General features: G+C 43.4%; 1 protein-coding gene across 8 annotated transcripts in view; it reads right to left on the bottom strand.

The window, feature by feature from the left end:
* Positions 1–22,155, bottom strand: part of ASPH (aspartate beta-hydroxylase) — a 675,802-nt gene that overhangs the window by 426,850 nt on the left and 226,797 nt on the right. For all 8 annotated transcript variants that reach the window (XM_085605545.1, XM_085605551.1, XM_085605546.1 and 5 more), the window contains 3 exons: positions 12,738–12,815; positions 10,087–10,359; positions 765–836 (listed from right to left, as the gene is read on the bottom strand). In XM_085605545.1, coding sequence (XP_085461671.1) covers positions 765–836; positions 10,087–10,359; positions 12,738–12,815 — 423 coding nt within the window. The remainder of the gene's footprint in view (positions 1–764; positions 837–10,086; positions 10,360–12,737; positions 12,816–22,155) is intronic.

The raw sequence follows: 22,155 nt of genomic DNA, 5'->3' as shown, positions 1-22,155 counted from the left end.
GGGACCGTTTTGCCATTTATTTTTGGAAAATCCAGTTGCTGTTTAATCAGGAATGCCTCTAAACCATTTGTATATATAAGAAATAGAAAGGGGGCCAGGATACAACCCTGGCGAACCCCCTCCTTGGAGGCAATCGGCCTGGTCTTCTCTCCTCCTGGTCCAAAACGAACCGCTACAGAAGTACTCTCATGCAACCTACGTAGGAGGGTGATTAGGGGTTCTTCAAATCCCATTTCCCCCCATCAACGACCATAGCTTACCCTTTCTAACAGTGTTAAAAGCACTGGGCAAGTCCATGAAGGCCAGGTGAATCGAAACCTATATACTCATTCTCTAAAGTGACTGAGTAGCATCCATGGGTCTCTAAATCAAAACCAAAATCTTTGGGAAAGTTGTGAAGAGGGATTTAGCTTCGACAATAAACCAGATATTTTAGTGGGACAACTCTAATGGAGGCATATGGTACACAAATCAATTAACATTCCTGCCTTACTCAATGTATTCATGAACTTGCCGGGCCCTAGAATTACATGTGCAACTATGCAAATAAATGCATTCACTATCAAACTATTTATATCCTTTTGAAAATAGTGGTATGAAGAAAAGATACAACAAGAAGGAAATTGCACAGCAATATGTTCCTCTAATATTATTTCTTATAAAGTTAGTGTTTTGTGCAGAAACGTGCAACTCTGTTGTACTTTTCAAAGCAAGTCATTATTTTCCATGATCTCTTTTAACAAGTAAGAAATTCATGTGCTCACCATGCACTTCGGCCGGAGCCGGCTCATCTTCTTCAAAGACTTCTGCATTACTGTGACCATCATCTTCAGTTTCTAAAAGAACAGGAAATTACTTTGAATGCCATAGTTCATAAGTTAATGAAACAGACTGGTGCACTTTATCATCCATACAATCGGACTGTCTTATGGTTTTGCAGCTATGAGTCTAGCCCAAGTAAACTAATGGAGTGTCTGAAACTGAGCTGGTCAAGCAAATTAATTTAACATTTCTTAAAAAATGTAGGCACCATGCATTAATTGATCTTGTTTTAAGTGCATGGCAAGTCAGAGCATTGCCAATACAAGAAACCACTAATTTCAGAGAAGTGAACCATAAAAATCCATAAGCCATGGCCAACTAACAAGTTAAGAGTCAAGGAAGAACTGCAGGTGATAATAGCATTATTACAAAGGTCTGTAAAGAAATGGGTCTTCAATGTACCCTTTACGATGACTCAAAAGGTCCGTTTGTGTCAAGACCCAAGAAGAATCATTCACAAGTTTTACAGTCATGACCTGCAAAGACGTGCTGGGTAGGCACCAACAAGTATATATGTAGGTCATATTTGTCTCATAACATCAAACTACGGACTGGGGCATTGCACGCGATCTTGCTCTTACATTTTGGAGATTTTGAAGATGAAAATCTGCACGAGTGGTGTGATCTTCAACTGCTGAGCATCAGCACTCCGTTTCCTACAGACAAAACTTGACAAGGAGGAACTTTTTTCAAAATCTATATGAAAGGTGAGCGTGTGAAGCAAAACTCTTAGCTTGGTAGAACCTTTCTAATCCTCTCAACCAGACTAATGGTATTACACCCTTTGTGTTCACGACAAAGCCTGCAAGACTGCATTTACTAAGGCTAATTTTCAACTATGCCATTTATCTATTGACAGCCCTTGAAGTCTTCTACTAAATATATGTTTTATGTATGCTCATTTGGAGTTTGAAAAACAGGGTGGTGCAACTTCAGCTATCATTCGTTCCCACTGCAGTTCGTTGGTCAATGCCCACAAATTTTCTTGAGCTAAACGTTCAGTCTGGGAAGGGTCTTGCTTTGAAGGCTTTACCATTCTTGGAGGGCCTGATGTACCTTTCATCTATGAAATTGTGGCCAGTCCCACTACAGTAGTCAGAAAAATGCAATAATGGCAGACAAAGATAATTTCTAGTCTTCTGGGATCTTTGAAGGCTGCTTTATCCTTTTGAATACGAAATTGTATTAAAATACACCTAATGCATTTCTATGCTCAACCCTGAGTTTTGGAAATTAGGCGTATGTGGGGAGGACAGGCTTATGTAGCCAATCTTGCAACTTACTTTGAAAAAAAGTAGCAGTAAAAATACCATTCAACTTCAGAAAATTCAACCAGGTCTTCCGTGAATTTCTCTGCAATTTCTCCAAGTATGAAAGCTTATAGAATCGAACACACTGAGTGTGGTTAATTTGTAAATAGCAGAACCAGTTCCCACTGATCCTAAACAAAAAGTTCAACCAATAGTATTCTGGACACAGCCTGCACTCAACCGCCTCTTATTTGCTGAACGTGCCAACCTTTTGTATAAAGAAATGTGGTGGCACCACCTTATGAATGCAAGGAGAATAAGTGAAAATGAATGTTCCATTTAAAAAAAGGGAAAAACTAGAACTTTAAATAAAGATTTTTAAAAAAATCACTTGGGATACCAAGGGGCACATGCATCAAGCTTTTTACCAGTTGCAAACGTGCCAACTCGCAGAATCAGCCCGTTTGCGACCGGTAAAATGCCATTTCCGAATCATCAACCCTAAAGGTAATCGCAAAATTAAATGCAATGCAAGAAGCATTTTCAAAATGCGACTTTGCATTTAGGAATTGCAAATTAACATCAACTTAAAGTTAGTGTTAATTTGCAAATCCTTAGCAAAATGCACAAAATTGCATTTTTCTAAGTGCCATGTGGCGCATACACATGCCCTTAGGGCATGTGTGTGCGCCACATGGGAACACTTACCTTTGTTGGGAGTGCATCAGGGGGGCCTTAGGTTCCCTAGCAACCTTGCAATTGCATTCGCAACGTGCGATTATCAATTGATTATCGCAGATTGCGAATGCTTTCAGATTCATTCCTACGGGCCCCTAGGTGCATAGGAATGAATGGGAAAGCATTCCCCAATAGTGAATCGCAATTTGCGATTCGCTATTAGGGAATGTGTAGGAATTGCTATTATTTTTGCATAAGAAATTGCGACTCCTAAATAGCGATTCCTTAAAAATCGCTATTAAGGAAGCGCAATTTCTTATCTTGATGCCTGTGCCCCCAAGTGTGGCAACACAAAGTACTGTACCTTTTTCCATAGTGCCATAAGACCGCTTCAGTAGGAGTATGCTTTAGAAAAACTGTTTACATACCAGGTACATAAATATTTTAAAAAGGAATATGCTAATTACCAGTATGCATCTGTTTTTGGCATGTAGAGCTGCAGAGTCACACACTGAGGAGAAGATCGCCATCTGGTGTTGGGCTCGGATGATTGCAGGTTGTCTTCGGAAGAAGCCTTTGGTCACGAGATTGGTGACTCCTCCCCTGGACAACAGTGCGCATGGGCATCCACTCCATCGTCAGATTGTTTTTTCGCCATGATGGGAAAAGATGGAGTGTATAGGAATGAAAAGAAAGGATGTCCATGTGCAATGTCTAAGTAAGACAGATGCTGGAACAGATACAGGTCCCGGGGAGGCGGGTGGGCGTGTGTGACTCTGCAGCTCTACATGCCAAGAACAGATGCATACTGGTAAGATTCCGTTCGAGGCATATGAGCTGCAGATCACACACTGAGGATAGATTATATAGCAGTACTTCCCCTTAGCGGTGGTCACCTGTATCCGTTGCAGCAGTTTGAAATAAAGTTTTTAGGACAGCCTGGCCCACTGAGGCCTGTTGTTTGGCTTGCACTTCAACACAGTAGTGTTTAGTGAAGGTATGCGTGGTAGACCACGTGGCTGCCTTGCAAATGTCTTCTAAGGGAATGTTACCTAAGAAGGCCATAGAAGCCCCTATTTTACGCGTGGAGTGCGCCCTAGGGGGAACTGTAAGTGTACGTTTAGCCTTTTGGTAGCATATTTGGATGCACTTAACTATCCACAGGGTTATAGCGGATTTGGAGATGGGATTGCCTTTATGTGGTGGTGCGAAAGCAACAAAGAGTTGTTTTGTCTTTCGAAAAGGTTTTGTCCTGTCGATGTAATAAAGCAAGGCTCTTTTGACATCTAAGGTATGTAGGGCCCTTTCAGCTACGGAGTCTGGGTTAGGGAAAAAGACCGGTAGCTCTACTGATTGGTTAAGGTGGAAAGGGGAAATCACTTTTGGAAGAAATTTAGGGTTTGTCCTAAGAACCACTTTGTTACGGTGTAGTTGTAAGAAAGGTTCCTCTAGCGTAAGGGCTTGTATTTCACTTACTCTTCGTAGGAAAGTGATTGCGATAAGGAAAGCTACCTTCCATGTTAGGAACTGTAATTCACATTTGTGCATAGGTTCAAATGGGGGACCCATAAGTCTTGTTAGAACAACATTGAGATTCCACACTGGGGAAGGTGGTAATCTTGGGGGAAGAATTCTTTTGAGACCTTCCATAAACGCTTTGATGGCTGGTACCTTAAAAAGGGACAGGTGTTGCCTATTTTGCAAGTAGGCTGCCAAGGCTGCTAGGTGTAAACGTATAGAGGAATACGCTAGATTGCATCTTTGCAAGTGTAGTAGATAGCAAATGATGTTTTGGATGGAAGCATCCAATGGATGTATGTTATTATTAGCGCAGTAGATGGCAAATCGTTCCCATTTTGCGGTATAACATGCTCTAGTAGTAGGTCGTCTGGCTTCCTTTATGATATTCATACAGTCTGGAGGGAGGTTGAGGTACCCGAACTCTAAGACTTCAGGAGCCAGATCACTAGGTTCAGTGTTTGAGGATCTGGGTGTCTGATTTCTCCATGGTTCTGGGTTAATAGATCCGGGGAGAGGCGTAGCCTTTGATGTGGAACTAAAGATAGTTCCAGAAGTGTGGTGAACCACGGTTGACGTGCCCAAGTGGGGGCTACCAGTATTAGTGTTAGCGACTGTTGTTTCAGTTTGCGTACCACAAATGGAACGAGTGGGAGAGGCGGAAAAGCGTATGCAAAACTGCCTGACCAGTTCATCCATAGGGCATTGCCCTTCGACTGTGGGTGTGGAAACCTGGCGGCGAAGGTTGGGCATTTTGTGTTTTCGGGAGTGGCGAACAGGTCTATGTCTGGTTGTCCCCATTTTTGGAAGAATGGGAGTAGAACCTTGGGGTGTAATTCCCATTCGTGGATCTGCTGTGTGTGGCGACTTAGGAGGTCGGCCACCTGATTGTGGATTCCTGGGAGATGTTCTGCTAACAGGTAGATGTTTTGGGGAATTGCCCATCTCCAGATTTGCTGTGCCAGTTGGGACAGTTGGAGAGAATGTGTCCCTCCTTGCTTCTGTATATAATACATTGTCATGTTGTCTGTGCGTATGAGGACAGTTTTGTTCTTTAGGTGTACCTGAAAGGATTTTAGTGCCAGGAACACTGCTAAGAGTTCTAGGTGGTTGATGTGGAGCAGTTTTTGTTGACTGGTCCATCTGCCCTGAATGGTATGGTGAAGGAGGTGGGCTCCCCACCCCGTGAGAGATGCGTCGGTAGTTAGCACAACTTGTGGAAGAGGCTCTAAGAACGGCCGCCCTTTGGACAGGTTGATGGTGTTCCACCATTTCAGTGAGCGAAGTGAGCGACTGTCCACCAACACCAGATCGGTAAGTTGTCCGTGAGCTTGGTTCCACTGTTGTGCTAGACATTCCTGTAAGGGACGCATTTGAAGTCGTGCGTGTGGGACTATGGAGATGCATGACGCCATCATGCCTAGGAGCTGCATGAACACTCTTGCTGGAAGAGATTGATGAGTTTGAAATTGAGAGATGAGATTTTGTATACTGGCTATCCTGGCAGTGCTGGGATAAGCTATGGCTTTGGATGTATCTATGGTTGCTCCTAGATACTGATGTAAGTGGGAAGGCTGTAGATGGGATTTGGGGTAGTTGATAGTGAATCCCAAATTGTGGAGGGTTTGAATAGTGCGATGAGTGTGGAGAACGCATTTTTGGTGAGTATTGGCTTTTATGAGCCAATCGTCCAGATAGGGGAAGACATGGATCTGTTGCCTTCTGAGGTGCGCTGCCACGACTGCTAAGCACTTGGTGAACACTCTGGGTGCTGTTGTTACTCCGAATGGGAGAACTGTAAATTGATAGTGTTGCCCATCTACCACAAATCGTAGATATTTTCTGTGAGCGGGATGCATAGGGATGTGAAAGTACGCGTCCTTGAGGTCCAATGTGGCAAGGAAGTCTCCCTGTTGTAATAGTGGGAGGACTTGTTGGAGGGTGGTCATATGAAAATGATCTGATTGTATATACTGGTTTAGTAGTCTGAGATCCAGTATGGGCCTTAATGTTTTGTCCTTTTTGGGAATGAGGAAGTATAGGGAATATACCCCTGTTCCCTGATGTTGAAGAGGGACTGGTTCTATCGCATGTTTTTGTAACAGGGATTGAACTTCTTGTTTGAGGAGAGAGAGATGATGTGAGGACATTGGACGTTGTTTGGGTGGTATGTTTGGGGGGGATTGTATTAGTTCGAGGCAGTAGCCAGACTGGATAATTTGTCTGTGGTGATGGAAGTCCAGACAGGTAGGAATTGTTGGAGCCGCCCCCCGACCGGAGTGGAATGGTCTGGGGGGAGTGGTGGCAAGTCACTGTTTAGTGGCTGGGGAGGTGCGGGTGTTGTTATTGCCCCGCCCTCGACCTTTGTTATTGTTTCCCCTATAACCTCCTCGAAAATATCCTCTGTTAGGGGATGTTTGTCCAGAATTTTTAAAGGTGGACGTGGTCTCAGTTCCCACATTTTTGGAGCCTCTATAAAAGGAGCGACGAAAGGAACCCCGGGTTTGTGGAGACTGCAGTGCTCCCATAGATTTGGCAGTCTCATTATCCTTCTTCATTTTTTCTAATGCAGTGTCCACTGCAGGGCCAAATAGCTGCTCTTGGTTGAAAGGTTGAGCTAGAATTGTGGTTTGAACCTCCGGTTTAAAACCAGAAATACGGAGCCAGGCATGTCGTCTGAGTAAGACGCTAGTATTGACCGCCCTAGAAGCGGTGTCTGCCGCATCTAAGGCGCATTTAATGGAGGCATTAGATATTAATTTGCCTTCTTGAATGAGGTCAGTAGCCTGGGATTTAAAGGGCTCAGGCAGATGTTGCATAAGGTCCTCAAGTTGGTCATAATGCGCCCTATCATACCGGGCTAACAGGGCCTGGGTATTGGCAATACGCCAGTGGTTCGCCGCCTGTGCGGCGACTCGTTTGCCTGAGGCCTCTAAAAGCTTAGACTCCTTGTCCGGGGGAGGCGTTTCTCCAGTTGTCTGTGAGTTAACACGCTTCCTGGCATTTGATACGACCAAGGAGTCTAAAGGGAGCTGGGCTTTAATGTATGCAGGGTCCTGCGGGGCTGGGCGGTACTTTTTTTTCGATGCGTGGGTTGAGAACCCTAGCTCTAACAGGGTCTTTAAAGACTTCAGTGGCATGCTTTATAACCCCTTTAATCATGGGCAGTATGTGAACAGTTTTTTGTGACTGCTCAAAAGTATCGAGGAGTAAGTCCTCTTCAAGGGCGTCCGTGTGCATTGTGACGCCATGGAATGTTGCTGCCCTATTTATCAGTTGGCCAAACCCCAAATGGTCATCAGGAGGGAAGGGCTTGGAGGGGTAGGTAGTGGGGTCAGGCATGTCAGGCATTGGATAAGACCAGTCATCTACTGGTGCGATGTCTGGGAACGTAAAAGGGTCGTTTGGATCAAGAGGATAATTAAATAAATCAGGGTCCGCCCCTCCCCCCAAGTCATTATTATCATCCTGTGGAGGAGGTGAATGAGAGGGAGATGGTAAAGGTAAAGGAGAAGGAGGAGGAGGAGGGGGGGGGACGGGTTAGGAGGTAACACAGGAGAGGAAGGACGAAGTGGTGAAGTAGCACAGTCCTTCTTCCGTATGGGAGCTGGAGGTGGTGTGATGTCCAGCTTCTGTTTCTTGTATGGGACGGCAGTCACATGTCCGGTTTTGGGATTGATGTAGATCCGCTTTTGAGTAGGATCTGGGCGAAAAAGTTCATCCGGCTCCGAAAGTGGTGGTGGCGATGGCCGTTTCGGGTCTTTATGAACTTTTTTCGGCGCCGATGGAATCTTCGGCGCCGATGGAATCTTCGGCGCCGATGGAATCTTCGGCGCCGATGGAATCTTCGGCGCCGAGGGACTTTTAGGCATCGATGTCGAAGAACGTTTCGGCGCCGGTGGAGACTTCGGTGCCGAGGAACGTTTTGGTGCCTAAGGAGATTTCGGTCTTGAAGCCTGTTTCGGTGCCGACAGTGGAGTTTTCGGTGCCGAAGGTGTTATAGGTACAATAACATGAGGTTTGCTCGAGCCCGAGCCACCTACAGGCTTAGATGTCTTCGGAGCCGGGCCCGAGGGCGGGGCTTCTGAAGAGGATTTTCAGTCGCGACTGGGCCCAGCTGGCAGAGTCTTGACCAATGTCTTTTTGGATGGGGTAGGGGCAGGGGGGGTGGTACTCACACGCTGCCCTGGAGTAATGAGGTCATCGGAATAGTCGGCCTCGGACACGATCGAGATCTTCGGTGTCATCTTCAGGAACATCCTGAGCAAAGATGTTCCCCGTTCTGGAGCTGGTTTGGCCATAATATGGCGTCGAGCTCTTCGGTCCCGGAGGGTCTTCTTGGAACGGAAAGCGGCACAAGCTGGACAGTTCGATTCGTTGTGTTCCGGCGACAGGCAGAGGTTACAAACCTCGTGGTGATCACTGTGGGGGAACTTCGCTCCACACTGGGGGCATTTTTTAAAGTGTGTCCTGTCCATCAGCCGCTTCCGGAACCGGTCCAAGTTGATTTCGATGTCGATGGAATGAAGATTGAAGAGTTAATTCGATTGCTGGAAGTTTTCTGCTGGAGCGGAAAAAAGTCCATCCGAACCCAATGGCGGAAAAAAACAATCTGACGATGGAGTGGATGCCCATGCGCACTGTTGTCCAGGGGAGGAGTCACCAATCTCGTGACCAAAGGCTTCTTCCGAAGACAACAACAACCTGCAATCATCCGAGCCCAACACCAGATGGCGATCTTATCCTCAGTGTGTGATCTGCAGCTCATATGCCTCGAACAGGAGGTTTCTCTAAAATTTCATTTTGAAGGAATAACATATCATGGGTGGTTTATAGATGTCAACTGAATGCCAAGCCTACACATTTTCTCTGTAGCTGGTTGGGGGTCGATACATACGCAGAGACATAGGACGCCCTCTGCATATTTTTGTCTATTTTCATTTTTGTTTAATTCAAGTCAATTTTTGTCTCATCCAGGAGACGAGTACATTATTGCAGTTAAAAAAAAAAAAAAGTTGTTGGGTATGAATTAGGTTTCCCCAGATATCGCCAAAAACATACATTTCCTCAAGGTCTGATGGCAGCTGGGCTAGCCCTAAAGTCCACATAAGCTGAACTATAATCAGGCCGCCTCTACAACTACAGTAAATGTCTGTCCATGACCTGCAACAAACAAATTTGCTGCAGCGGTTTCGCTCTACTTAATATTTCAGTAGTACTTCAAATGTGACAGTCTAACTTGTGAAAGTGCTACTAACGTATGGTCTCATTTTTGGTTCGAGTTTATATCCCGATGTGGGGGGATGACCATACGTTTTCTCAGGATAAGTTTAGGTTGATCAGTTTTTAACTTGCTTGTTAACATACGTTATCATTAAAGTAATATATCTGCTCATTTGGTAGGTGTCATTTTAAGTCGCTGTACATAAATTGAACTAGGATACAAGATAACATATACTGCTTGACTCACAACTGAAAGTTTTACGGCCACCTATAGCTAGCTACCCACTGGCTTATGTGGCGCCAACACATTCTTGAAATACAAATGGCACTCGGATGCACAAAATTACCGCAGAATTTGTCTGATCAGATTATGCAGAAAAACAGTACATAGATGAATAAAAATCCACATGAATTTGATGTTGACTTTCTAAATTAGGCCAATATTTGTTTGGCATGCGATTATTAGTTATTCAAAACATTTATTAGCAAGCTACTTAATTTGCAATGGGGTCTCTTTACACACAGTTGTCTGAATCTCAATAATTGTTCTACCCACTGCACACATGGGTGAAGATAGTTTTAGAAGAACACTAACCGGTTTCATCATTGGTGGCTTCTTCCACATGATCTATAACTCCTTCGGGCTCTTCCTGCTCTGGTTCTCCGTGAAGATCCTGTGCTGCTAAAGGTTCCACCTGTACGTCTCCGTCCTCGACATATTCCTCCTCCTGCTCCTCCTCAAACTGACCCTCTGATGGCAACTCCTCCTTTCCCTCATCAAACAAGTCTTCATAGAGCTGTTCTGCATCCGGTTCCTCTTCTTCGACGGGTGCCTGTTCATCTACCGCGTCTTCCTCGGTTTCATCATCTAGTCAAAAACATAGTATTACACAGATTGTCATCTTAATAGCAAAAAGAAAGAATTAAAGCATTATATATCTACTAGAGTTCAGAGAATCTTTGAAAACCTGGCTTTATGCTTCAAATTAGGAAATCCAAAATTTCACCACCTGTCTGATCTGTACAGCACCTAGACACCTCCAGGCAGTAGCCTGCGCTTTATAAATATTTTCATTCATTCATCGCTTCTTTGGAAGAAAGTGTTGGGTGCTCAAGGATAGAGCAGAATGCCTAGCGCGGAGCAGGTATTGCTGTATGAGCCTCCCCCTAAAAGGATAAACTAAACACACCAAACAGCAGTTGGAGATTTGTCTCAAAAAGAGATTAAAATCAGCTTAATGCAAGTGAGATTTATAAAAACACTAACTCAAAATGTGTAGAAGCATGCAGGAATATAAAAATAAAAAATAAAAAGAGCAGAAGGATTAAAAGCCAGGTTTCGTTTTCATTTTTTTAAACTGCAGCTTTAATTATGCTCCATGTCCTGCATTCCCTCTGGGTTTCTGGCTTTAGCTAGAGGCACTGTAATGTTAGAACTTAACTAGGGTACGTTATTACAGTTGAAAGGCTAAATCATTTCTTTATCACAGGCAACTAGGTACAGCACTTGTCGCCTCAATAAAGAAATTCGAGATGGGCTTTTATACAGGGATTGCAGGATTATAATTTATTCACAAAGTTATTTTGTATCCTTGGATGGTTTGCATAGGTCAGGCCGACACTACTCTGTTCCTTTACCTATTGTTAGTTTGAATGAAAGTTTCTTATTTTATAGAAACATTTCCTGCTTGCAGTTATTACTCCCAGGCAGCACTCTTGTGTGAAGCCAGATGCAGCCGGTTATACAAGATATGGGCATCCTCGGTCGCTGAAGCCGAGGCTTGTGCGGATATTCTTCTCATGGAGGACTGAAGCTAAAACGAGGGCCTGCAATTGTTCCTTTAGTGCCATGAGATCAACTCAGTTTATGTATGTTTTAGAAAATCAATCTGGTATATTAATACCAGATACATCAATATTTAAAAGTGTAGTTTCTCTAAAATTGAATTATGAAGGCTTAAAAGTTCATGTATGTGATGGTTTATAGAGGTCAACTGAATGTCAAGGCTAGGCCTACATATCTGCTCTGTAGCTGGTTGGGGTAGACACATACTCAGACATATGATGATATTTTTGTGCATTTTCATTTCTGTTTAATTCAAATTAATTTTTTCTCATCCAGGAGATAAGTACAGTAAGGTTAGAAAGAGGTTTCAAAAGTGTGGAACTCTGAATGAAACCACTCACGTTATTTTGAGATTCAATCTTTGACACTGGGGAAAACCAACAAGTGTGGGCTCTCAAAGGAGTAAGATATGGATGTGAGCGGGACGTCTTTTCTTGCAGACAGCCTGCTTCTCCAGCAGCTTCCCCTGCTCACCCTAAAGGCTTAAAATTCAGCCAGCAGATTATCCTGCAGAATAAGCATTTAAGATTGTCATAAAAAAAACCTAAGCATTACCATCCATCTCTCAATAAGGTCCAATGTGTTGATTCTTGATTGGACTCCTGGCCCGACCTTTTTTTCTTTATCCCCACACCCACCATAACAGTGTAGCAACCCCAAACAGTGTAGGTGAGATTCAAAGGAAGCTTCTGCCTGGCCGCTAGGAGGCGCACATGCTTCTTCGTGCTCGGAGGAAAAAAGGGACAGAGGAGAAGTCCCAAACGTAAGCAATGCAACTACCACACAATCTCAGGAACTCTACAAATGGGTGACTACTTCCTATGACTCAATATATACTTTAACATCATTGCGATTGTCGCCACAGGGATCGCGCTTCGTGTGTTGGATGATCTAGACGGAAAGTTGATTGTTGTTATTGTTATTTTGGATTTATATCGCGCCCAATCACCTACAGGTCTCTAGGCGCGCGGAAATCGATGGTAACTGACAAACTAGGCAAACACAGAATGAAAGGCACTTTTTTGATCCCCCACACACCTTGCTGAAAGACATGTCCTTGTGTTTACCTCTCTTCTGTGAAGAACGCTCTCATGTTACCCCTCAAAACTCAGTGGATGAGTCTTATTTCAAGTGCCCCTGCAATAGAGTCATATCCTTGCGGGAATATGCTCCCGCCTCGCATCCATGCAAACCACAGAGGTACAAAGACATCTCTCTCGTGGAGAACACCAGGAAAAGTGAAGGAACGTACCAATGAGGCAGCTCAAATATTGGCACAGTATTGCAGAAAAGAATATGTCAGAGTTCTAGAGTGGCGACTTCATGCTAAACAAAGAGCAACATTATCAAAGTAATCCTTATCAAGAACTGTGGGGCCGTCTAGGATAATCAATTCATACCGGGTGGGGAATGGTGAGCCTCGTGAAGGTGAGTGGCGTGGATCAACTCCTCTACATCCTCTAAGTCGTCGAAATCATCTAAAATAAAAAGCATGGCGACAGTTATAATCTTCCGACACTGCACACACAATTCATTCACATATTTGTCACATTTCTATACTTTATAGTAATGTCTGCACAGGGCATTTCTAACTCGCCGTCACCAGTAGCATCACAGGTACAGCACAAAATTTGCACTGCAGCGACGAAAATTCTCCTGAGTTTGGCTCATCACCACACTTTGAAACACAGACAGCTGGAAAATCGACAGATCATGCCAATGCCTTTATTTAGATTTTTAAAGCCGCAGTTCTGACGAGCGAGTCAATCTCTCACCTAAGAAAAGTTGTGTCAAACGTAGATCCAGAAGACTCGACCCATTATAGATTTTTAGGAAATCCAAATATATGTGTATAATCTAAATGGAACATTTTCTATTGCCCATGGCTATGCAGAAATTCGGGCATGGATGCATCTCTCCTGGGCCTACATTAGACACCCATGTCTAGTTAACTTACCGTGATGAGGCAATCATTGACGGCGTTTAAGAAAGAAGCTTTTCCAGAGTTTCACTAACGCAGACAAACAGGTAGAGCTGGCAGCAGCTTCTGCTTCTGCGGTTGAGGAGACGGTCCTCATTTCAAAACCCTTTGGACCATCTTCTAGGTCCTATGCCCCCGTTGATTTTTAAAGTTGTTTCACTCTGGATATCCATCCGTCATCACTCGGAACTCCAGGGCGAAAAAACATTCCTACTAATAACAGCCACCCATATACGGTTATATATATATTCTTCTTTAAAATTATAGCACTGGCTGGGCATCCAAGTCATTTAGTAGTATTTACTGTCTCATACCAGAGTTCCTAACACCTGCCACATCAACCTCGTTATAGAGTCCTGAGCAAAACTGGAGTAACTTGTTTATTCAAATGAGTGCAATATTATTGTGGTCCTGGAATAACAGTGGAACGTGACAGCACCCATACACATTACTGCTCTACAACCAGGGACTGCCCGATTAAAAAAAGCCTCGCGAGCACCAATCGATGGATGAGATGGCTGAAATCAATTCTACCTGGATTCAAAACCAGTGACTTGCAGGTTGCACATCTGGAGGTCAGGCAGGTGTACTCTAATGATTAAGCAATGCTCATGGCTTGATCATTACTTGTGCACTGTCCTTGCCATGTAATAAACCAATGCAAACACAAGGAGATGTTGGATGCTTGCTTCCCGTCTAGGGAAGACCTGGCTTGGCAGTTCGGGCTGGACTGTTCCCATGAGGCACAGGGTCAAGACTGATTTGCATATGGCCATGTCTGAACTGGGATGCCGAAGTGAGCTAAAGAACGATGATGGATTCAACCCCTATCTGTGAGTGTCTGAAGGGTTTCAGCGCTGCGTCAATCGTCTTTGTAATAAACCAATGCCACCCTCTCTGGAGCACTTAAACTATGAAAAACGAATTCACAGTGAAGCATGGGCCTCTCGCTTTTCACAGCTGGTGTGTTATGTGCATTGTATGTGGTAAGCACACAATTGCAGATGTCTTTTGCACTGACAGAACTAAACAGCTAAAATCTTATCCAAGTTGAATATCCATGCTTAACCTTCGAAGGTATCTGGGTTCCATTTTCTTTTATGGCCAAAACTGTTATGTCGTTGCACTAAACACCAAAGCATTACTGCTACTGTATTCACACTGTCAAAATAGGATTAAGGAGGTTCTGCAGACCTTAGAGGGACTCAGAGAATGTACCGGTGCATACAACCTGGAGTCTGTAGAGAATCTCCTGCTGAGAGCTTCTCTAACCAGTCAACTGTCTAGCTGTGGATGTGATAGAATCGGAGAAATGCAAGGTAAATCCTAAAAGTAACTAGTTGACCCACGAGAATAAGAGGATGGGAATTATGAGATCATCCAATAGCCCACCGTATTTCATATCCTATACGAGAGGCAAGATGTTAACATCATAAAAAAAAGAGACCCAACTGACCACCTTAGGCAATTTGTATGAAAATCAGAATGCATTGCCTTTTGTCAAACGAGTTAAAGAAATACATTCAAGTCATCTAGTTCCACTGCCTCTCAAATACCTTTTTGTTTACCCCTCCTTCATGTTTTTTCTGGAAGGGTGGTGGTGACATGTTGTTGGTGCATCTTAGAAGCCCACAATCAAATGTGGGTAGCAATGTGTCTCGAATCAAAGTCTGGCAATACTACCAACTGCTCTTCCATAGTCTAACTGAGGAGAGCACTTTTGTTGTTGTTATCCTGGGAGAATGGAGGGCCCTGCTTCCTTTTTAGGTCGACTCTGAGCAGTGAATGTGCTGCTCTGGGAGGCATGCTGTATTCAGGTAGGGACTTGAAGCTCCACCCAATATCCACCCATTTTTTCCATTGGCTTGTTTCGTTGTCCACTGTAAACTGAGTCTGTCAATAGGCTAAGTAGTCCCTCCTTAGTACCGCCTTGTCTCATTTTGTAACCTCTCATGGAGACACCCCCCGCTACGTGTGTTGTTACTCAGTAGGCTTTAATTACAGCCTCCGAGCACTACTTTCTCAAATATCTTTGTCCCACGCTCTCTCCTAACACTTTAAAAACAAAATATTATAGCACGGGTGCCGAATGCATTTGCAATGCAATAGGTCTCGCATTTGCGCAAGTTTAAGCTGTTGGTATTGTAAATGACAAGGCTTTTTATTTATCGGTTTTAAAAACAACACAAATAAAAAGGCATGGTCATTTACAATGCCATTAGCTCAAACTCTTGTAAATTCAAGACCTACTGCATTGCAAATGCTTGTTCGTACGGTGTGCCCCGGTCTGCTCCATTTCCCTTTTCTTCTGTGCCATCGGACCACCAGCCATAGGAGTAGGAACCATGGCGTACTGGGGGATTTAACCTCACTTGATTTGCAAGTAGAAGCTTTGCAGAGGCAGACAGAACATATTTCGTTGAAGCCACGCTGCACACCGCCTGTCTCCCCGAAGCTCTGTAACCTGAGAGGCAAACCCTCTTTTTTCCCTAATGATTTAAATGCGGTGATTGAGGTGTTGAGCCTCTTCCAAGATCATGGAGAGGAGCAGAGCCAGCAGAGTAGGGGGAAGCAGGAGATGACATGTTTCTGTTCAAGTTACCACTGGCTCTGAGGACTTGAGAAAAAGAACAATTTGAGGGGAGGCTCTACACCTCAATTACTGAGATTAAATAGTTGAAAAAAAGGAAGGGGTCTCCGAACCCTCTCCGAGTTTGCTTCTTAGGATACTGCTGGTCAAGGATACTCCAGCGAAGAGCAACATGGCTTCAGACTGACATGTTCTGCTTGAGGCACTGAGAAACATTGAAAAATGTTTTTTTTTGTCATTTTAAAGTCTCGATCATATTTTTTCAGGACATTTGATGCCTGGTTTACACCTTTCCTAGACTTGGCTCGTGCTTTGACTCTGAGCCAAGCTAAACCACTTGCATGTCCCTCCCAACGGACGTCCATGCACCCCCCGCCCCCAAGAAATTAAGTGTCGCCTACGCCCTTGTCTGACACGTCGATTTCTTACCTGGTGAAGAACAGGGTGGTTAAATGGCATTCAGCAGATAGAACGCAGCATGAAGTCTGCATACCCTCTAAACTATAACAAGCGTTAACTCAAATTGCCATTGGAGAGGATTAATGTAATTTGCAATTTCAGTTGGTTTGTAACTAAGACATCACCGACATTTGGGGTCAGGTGAAAAAGCTACCATTTTACTTCACATCGGAGGCAGAGTGGGTGCTCTCTTGTGCAGAATGACTGTTCCACATGATAATAACCAAACCTATATCTCCTTGACAGGCGCCAGGGCACCCCACAGGGTAATATGCACAGCCTACAAACCAGTATAGCATAACATAAAAGACGAGGGAGAAATAAGACACTAACGACTGGAACGTAATCCTACAGTTACAGTAGAGTCAAGTACTTCAAGGCAGAAATGTGTCCAACAGTTTTGTGGTCTGAACTCACTGAAAAAGTTTTGCTGTCATTATATTCTTCAATGGCCCTAAAATTACCAAGTGTTTAAGAGAAGGGCCGGAAAGCCATTCCTTTGCAAAAGAGGGCAACTAAGGTACAGTGAGTACAAAATGACAATTTATTTATCACAGTAACTCAGCTAAAGTGAAACTCGTTTTAACCCCTAAATACAATATTTAGGCTCACTTATGAGAGCTTATTTTACACAAAGATTGCCAACTAAAGTCTCAACTGAGGATTACTAAGCGGTTGTTAGAAAACGTACTTGCTTGAGTGACTGAATATTTGTAAGCGTGTAATTCAAGCCACAACTGCAAGTTAACGGACTGTAATAGCCTAAAAAAGCCTCTGGGTGGCAGCATAAAACCATATTTGCAGACGTAGCTAGTTATCTATATAGATGGACAACGGGCTTGTATTTTCACACCTAGGAATTAAAGAATTACTGAAAACAGACGTAGCACTCCACCCTGAGGCGTAAATACACCTAAATGAATAACAGGGCAATTAAATGCGATTCTTCTAAAGATATTTTGAACTGCACACTTCAGTGTGAGATTTTATTTTTCCATTTATGTTGTCCAGCCCGACAAAGTTAATTGGTCTGTAACTGAAGCAGCAGTTTATCACTTCGGGCAGGAATGATCTTGGTTTTGCTGTATCTATTTACCGATAGAATCCACTCCAACTACGACCTGGGGCCTATCTTCACAGTGAGCCTAATCTAGTAAAAATTGATTTCAGGCCAAAGTGCCAGAGAAACACAAATCAGTAGCACAACATGCATTGGCATAGCCAATAGGTCTCGCTTTTGGGACCTTATAAGTATTTAGTTATGCTAAACAAAATCCTTGGTGCAACAACGTTAACTGTTGCATGGCTAAACACTTATAAGGTCCCAACGGCGAGACCTATTGGCTATGCCAATGCTTGTTTTTAACTTTTAGCCATGCTTCTGTACACCAAGCACTTTTATGGAGTGCTGCAACTTAAGAACTCTGAAAAGTAGGACTTTTAAAAGTGATAAAACTAACACTTACCTCTCAAACAAGAACGCGAATGTGTGGCCAAATGCAGGGCCTAGCAGGATACAAACTGGCATTGTCCTACTACATCAGTACAACGTATAGATATAAACTTGGTGCATAATCGCATCTTCAGTCTTGTGCCCCCCCTGGGGTAGGAGCGCTTTGCGTGCTCAAACTAGGCTGGCTTGAACTATTACAAAGAAGGTGAAAAATATGTACTGGGCGAACAAGATGATTGGAAAATTGATGTCAGCAAGATTTTTGTGCTTGCAATAGCTGTGGAACGTTAGCATCTGGTACTGTGCACAATACTGCATTTTCACTTAAATGTGTGTTTACACACGTAACATGGGTCAGTTCAATATATTCCGTGACTTACACTATGAAGGCGGTGTGGTGGTGAGGAGGTCGATTAAGGTTAGGGCCAACCACAACACACTTTGATGTTTAACCCCTTCCCTGCTCATGACGGAACCGTTCCATCATGAGCCACGGTTGGCGTGTGCTCATGACGGAACGGTTCCGTCATGACAATCCTGTTGGCGGCCGCTCCGCCTGCGCGGCGCTGTTTCCCCGCCTGTGCGAGGGGACAACGCAAATGGGCGGAGTCATGACGGAACCGTTCCGTCATGAGCACAGCTCAACTGTGGCTCATGACGGAGCGGCTCCGTCATGAGCACAGGCCCACCGCGCTGCCCCCCTGCCCCCCCCCAGCGCTGCAGCGGAATGTCCGCAGCAGCGAAGGGGTTAATGTAAACAACCAATCTTGAGAAACGAAGACCAAAACAAAGAAATTGAAAGAGCAAGGCTTTTTTTTTTTTTAGAGTGAATCACATAAGCTATGTGTTTTTTTGTTTTAATGTTCCTGGTCACAAGGAAAAATAGACTCCCATTACAATGGACATTGCTCAACAAGCAAGTTCAAATAATTAGCAAAATGAATAATGCACCAAGACTGTTTTTGGGGTATCATGTTAATTTTTTTTTTTTTAGAGTGAGCACAAACACAGGTTCAAATAGGCCAGTTTCTTCAAATGTAACTGAAAACGTGGGGTCTTGTACTCTAGTGTTACCCTTTGCAAAGCTGGACTGGTCATCTGCCAGTTGCTTATTACTGTATTTGGCTGGTAATCTGGTACTCTTGAGGTGAAATCTTTGATTAGATAGTGTAAAACCACTGAAGGTGCATGGTTTCTGGAAAAGCGACAAATGGCCAAATGAGAACACCTGTCGAGGGCAACAACATAACTGACTCGGCTAAGCAATACTGCGGGTTATTGCTGCGTTCCAACTATGTTAGAGTGCACGCCAGAGATTACATATAGTCAGGAACATGGCCTGTCACGCAACGCAACATTACGTGCCACAGTATTGCTAGCCTTGAAATTCTGAGTAAAATGTTATCAGGTTGAGCTATTTTTAGCACCCACTAGTCCCATCTGATGAGTAAGCTTAGGCTGGAAAGGAACAGGTGTTCAGTTCATTCAGAAAGTGAATGAGCAATAAAGATGCCATTAAATCTTGTTTTTATCTTGATACATGCACTTCTGTTCAAGGAAAGAGGGTAAATGTCAGTTTGTCTTTCAACTAAATGACGCTTGGAAAATGAAGTTTAATTCTCTCTCTTACTAGCGTTTAAGTTTTTTGTCAAGTGAGCTGTCTGGTCAGGTATTGTTCTCTAACGCATAACATTTATATAGATAGCCTGTAAATTATTATTACAAATATTTCAAAACATATCAGGAATTACAAAAGCAAATTTTTTCTAATTAACAAGTGTGATGCCAACTAACCGTTAAATAGAACAAAAACAAACAAAACACTTAACTTGGCGATGTGCGAATGACACATATTTGCAGAAACTCCATTTCCAAACATTGTTTTTACACTATATAGATTAATCAGTAAAGCAGCATGTTAGTGGGAAAGTTTGTGACCATTTCAATGTAAAATCTGCAGATTACAAATTACAGTGTGCCACCACTTCAAGCTTTAGTTATGTATTTAATAAAAATGATAGGTATTTTAAACATGATTTGAGAAACATTCCTGCCCCCGCCCTGATGACAATGCTGTTAATGAACTAAGAGGCAAGTCAGGGGTCAGGTGTATCCTATATGTGGCTAGATTTGTATTATATATGAAAAAAAAAAAGTTTTGTCTATTAAATCAAACAAAAGAGTTTGTTGTACAGCAGACATGCCGAACTCGCACATTTAAAGGTGCTTTCATACGTGATAAAGAAAATAGCGGCTCAATGAATTAAATTTGGCCATGACCGCATCATTTGAAACCAATTTATGGGTCAAGTGCATTACAAATAGGTCAGATTGTATTGGAAATCTTTTATAGGCTTGAATAACTGTGGTGAAAGGTGACGGCAGGCGTTGCCGGTTTATCAGGTGCAGACTGAAGTTTAAGTGCCTCGCAGGATGCGGCGCGCCCTTTCTGCTCATGAATGATTTAAGGTGAGCGGTGCATTTCTTTAACTTGCAAAGGATTCAAGGCGGTGAAATAGCCAAGCACGAGTTCTGTCAGCATGTTCCCGGTAAACTGCAGATTTATTTGGCTTTACAATGGATTCAGTTTGTGCGGCACATTTCTACAGCTGAGACTTGTTGACCTCGTGCGTATAGTCCGCAATCGCGGGAGCAGTTTGCATTTCCTCATAGCAACAGCTGCAGTAAGCACAGACTTGTGCATCAGACACCGGCTGAAGTGAGCTACAGTCCGCAAACCCTTGTGCATAGAAAATTCGGCATTCAAAGCATTTCCAGTAAGTAGCAGTTATATGCACCCCAAGCACCTTGAATGCGATGTACGCTTAACTTGATGCATTAAAGGGTGATTGATACTAGACCTGGGCGGCAAATTCCGTTCCGTTCGCGGAATTTGCGGAATTTGGGTAATTTCGCGTTATGCGGAGAACACGAAATTGAGCAAAATTCCGCTTTCCGCGACTTCGCGAAATTTTTGCTTGTTCGCGTTCCCAAAATGCGTGTTCGCGAGATATTTCTCCCCGAGCACTCAAACAGCGATTGTGAACAGGAAAAAAGCATCGCGAACAAGCAATTCCGCGTGTTCGCGGAATTTCTGCGTGTTCGGAGATTTTTTACCGTTTCGCGGACATTTGCGTAACGCGATTACGCAAATTCCGCCCACCCCTAATTGATACCAGGTGAAATCAGCGCATTTTGGAGTCAGCGTATTTTGTCAGGCGCAAATAAAGCAATGCTAGTCTGAACAGGTTTTAAAAATATATTTACCAGTGGTTCAGCGCTATATCAAGTACAGCTGCACAAAGATACAAAAGTACAATTTATTTACCTGTGCATTTGTGGCAAATCGTTTTTAGATTTAACGTATTTTGACATTTTCATGTGGTAAGCCTATTTCAGCACAGAAGCGCATATTCTCTGGATACTTGGAGCAATGTGTGCTTTTGATGTGTTACACTGGTCGATGCAAAAGCATTTTTGCCAGCTAAAGGAGAACCATCAATGCGATAGCAAGACTGGAAAGAATACTTCTGTAATTATGAAGACTTTTGACGAAGTGTTTACTCCAGAAAAGAAAAAGAAAAATAATGTACCATTGCATTGTTTAGGACCTGGAGGGTTAAAAACGCATAATCAAATTGGGAAAAAGGTCGGACAGGAGGGAGTTGGAGTGGATAGACGAATATGGTTTCGGGTGTTGGAGTGGATAGACGAATATGGTATACTATCCAACTTTCAGGCGGGTTTTCGGAGCCATACCAGCACTATTGATCAGGTTTTTAGATTTATGATGCTGTACTGGAACACAGTAGTGCTGGGCGGTGGTGCCCTATATGCAGCCTTTGTGGACCTTAAATCCGCATTTGACCTAGTTCCACGTAACAAGCTTTGGGACTCTTTGGAAAGGGCTGGGATGCCTCAAGGGATTTTATCATTTATTGTAAGGCTCCATGAAAATAACACTGCTTGTGTGAGATGGGGAGGGCAAGGGGAGACTACTAATAGCTTTAAAGTCGATAAAGGTGTGCGCCAGGGGTGCGTTTTAGCACCCACTTTATTCTCCCTTTTTATCAATGTCGTTTCCTATTTCACTGATTTTCCTACTGATGCCCCTACACTTGATGGATTAAGAATTCCGATTTTAATGTTTGCAGATGATACCCTTTTATTGTCTAAAACTAAACCCGGCCTTCAACGTGCTTTGGATTGCTTCCAACTCTTCTGTAGTGATAATGAGCTGGAGGTCAATGTCGGGAAGACAAAATTTATGGTTCTTCACAAGAAGAAAAAAAATCAGTACTGTACTTAGAATGAATAATGCTCCTATTGAGCAAA

The sequence above is a fragment of the Triturus cristatus genome, chromosome 5_1 (assembly GCF_964204655.1).
Source record: "Triturus cristatus chromosome 5_1, aTriCri1.1, whole genome shotgun sequence".
Taxonomy (NCBI): Eukaryota; Metazoa; Chordata; class Amphibia; order Caudata; family Salamandridae; genus Triturus; species Triturus cristatus.
The sequence above is the reverse complement of the archived record's forward strand: the minus strand, read 5'-3'. Positions and strand labels throughout refer to the sequence as shown.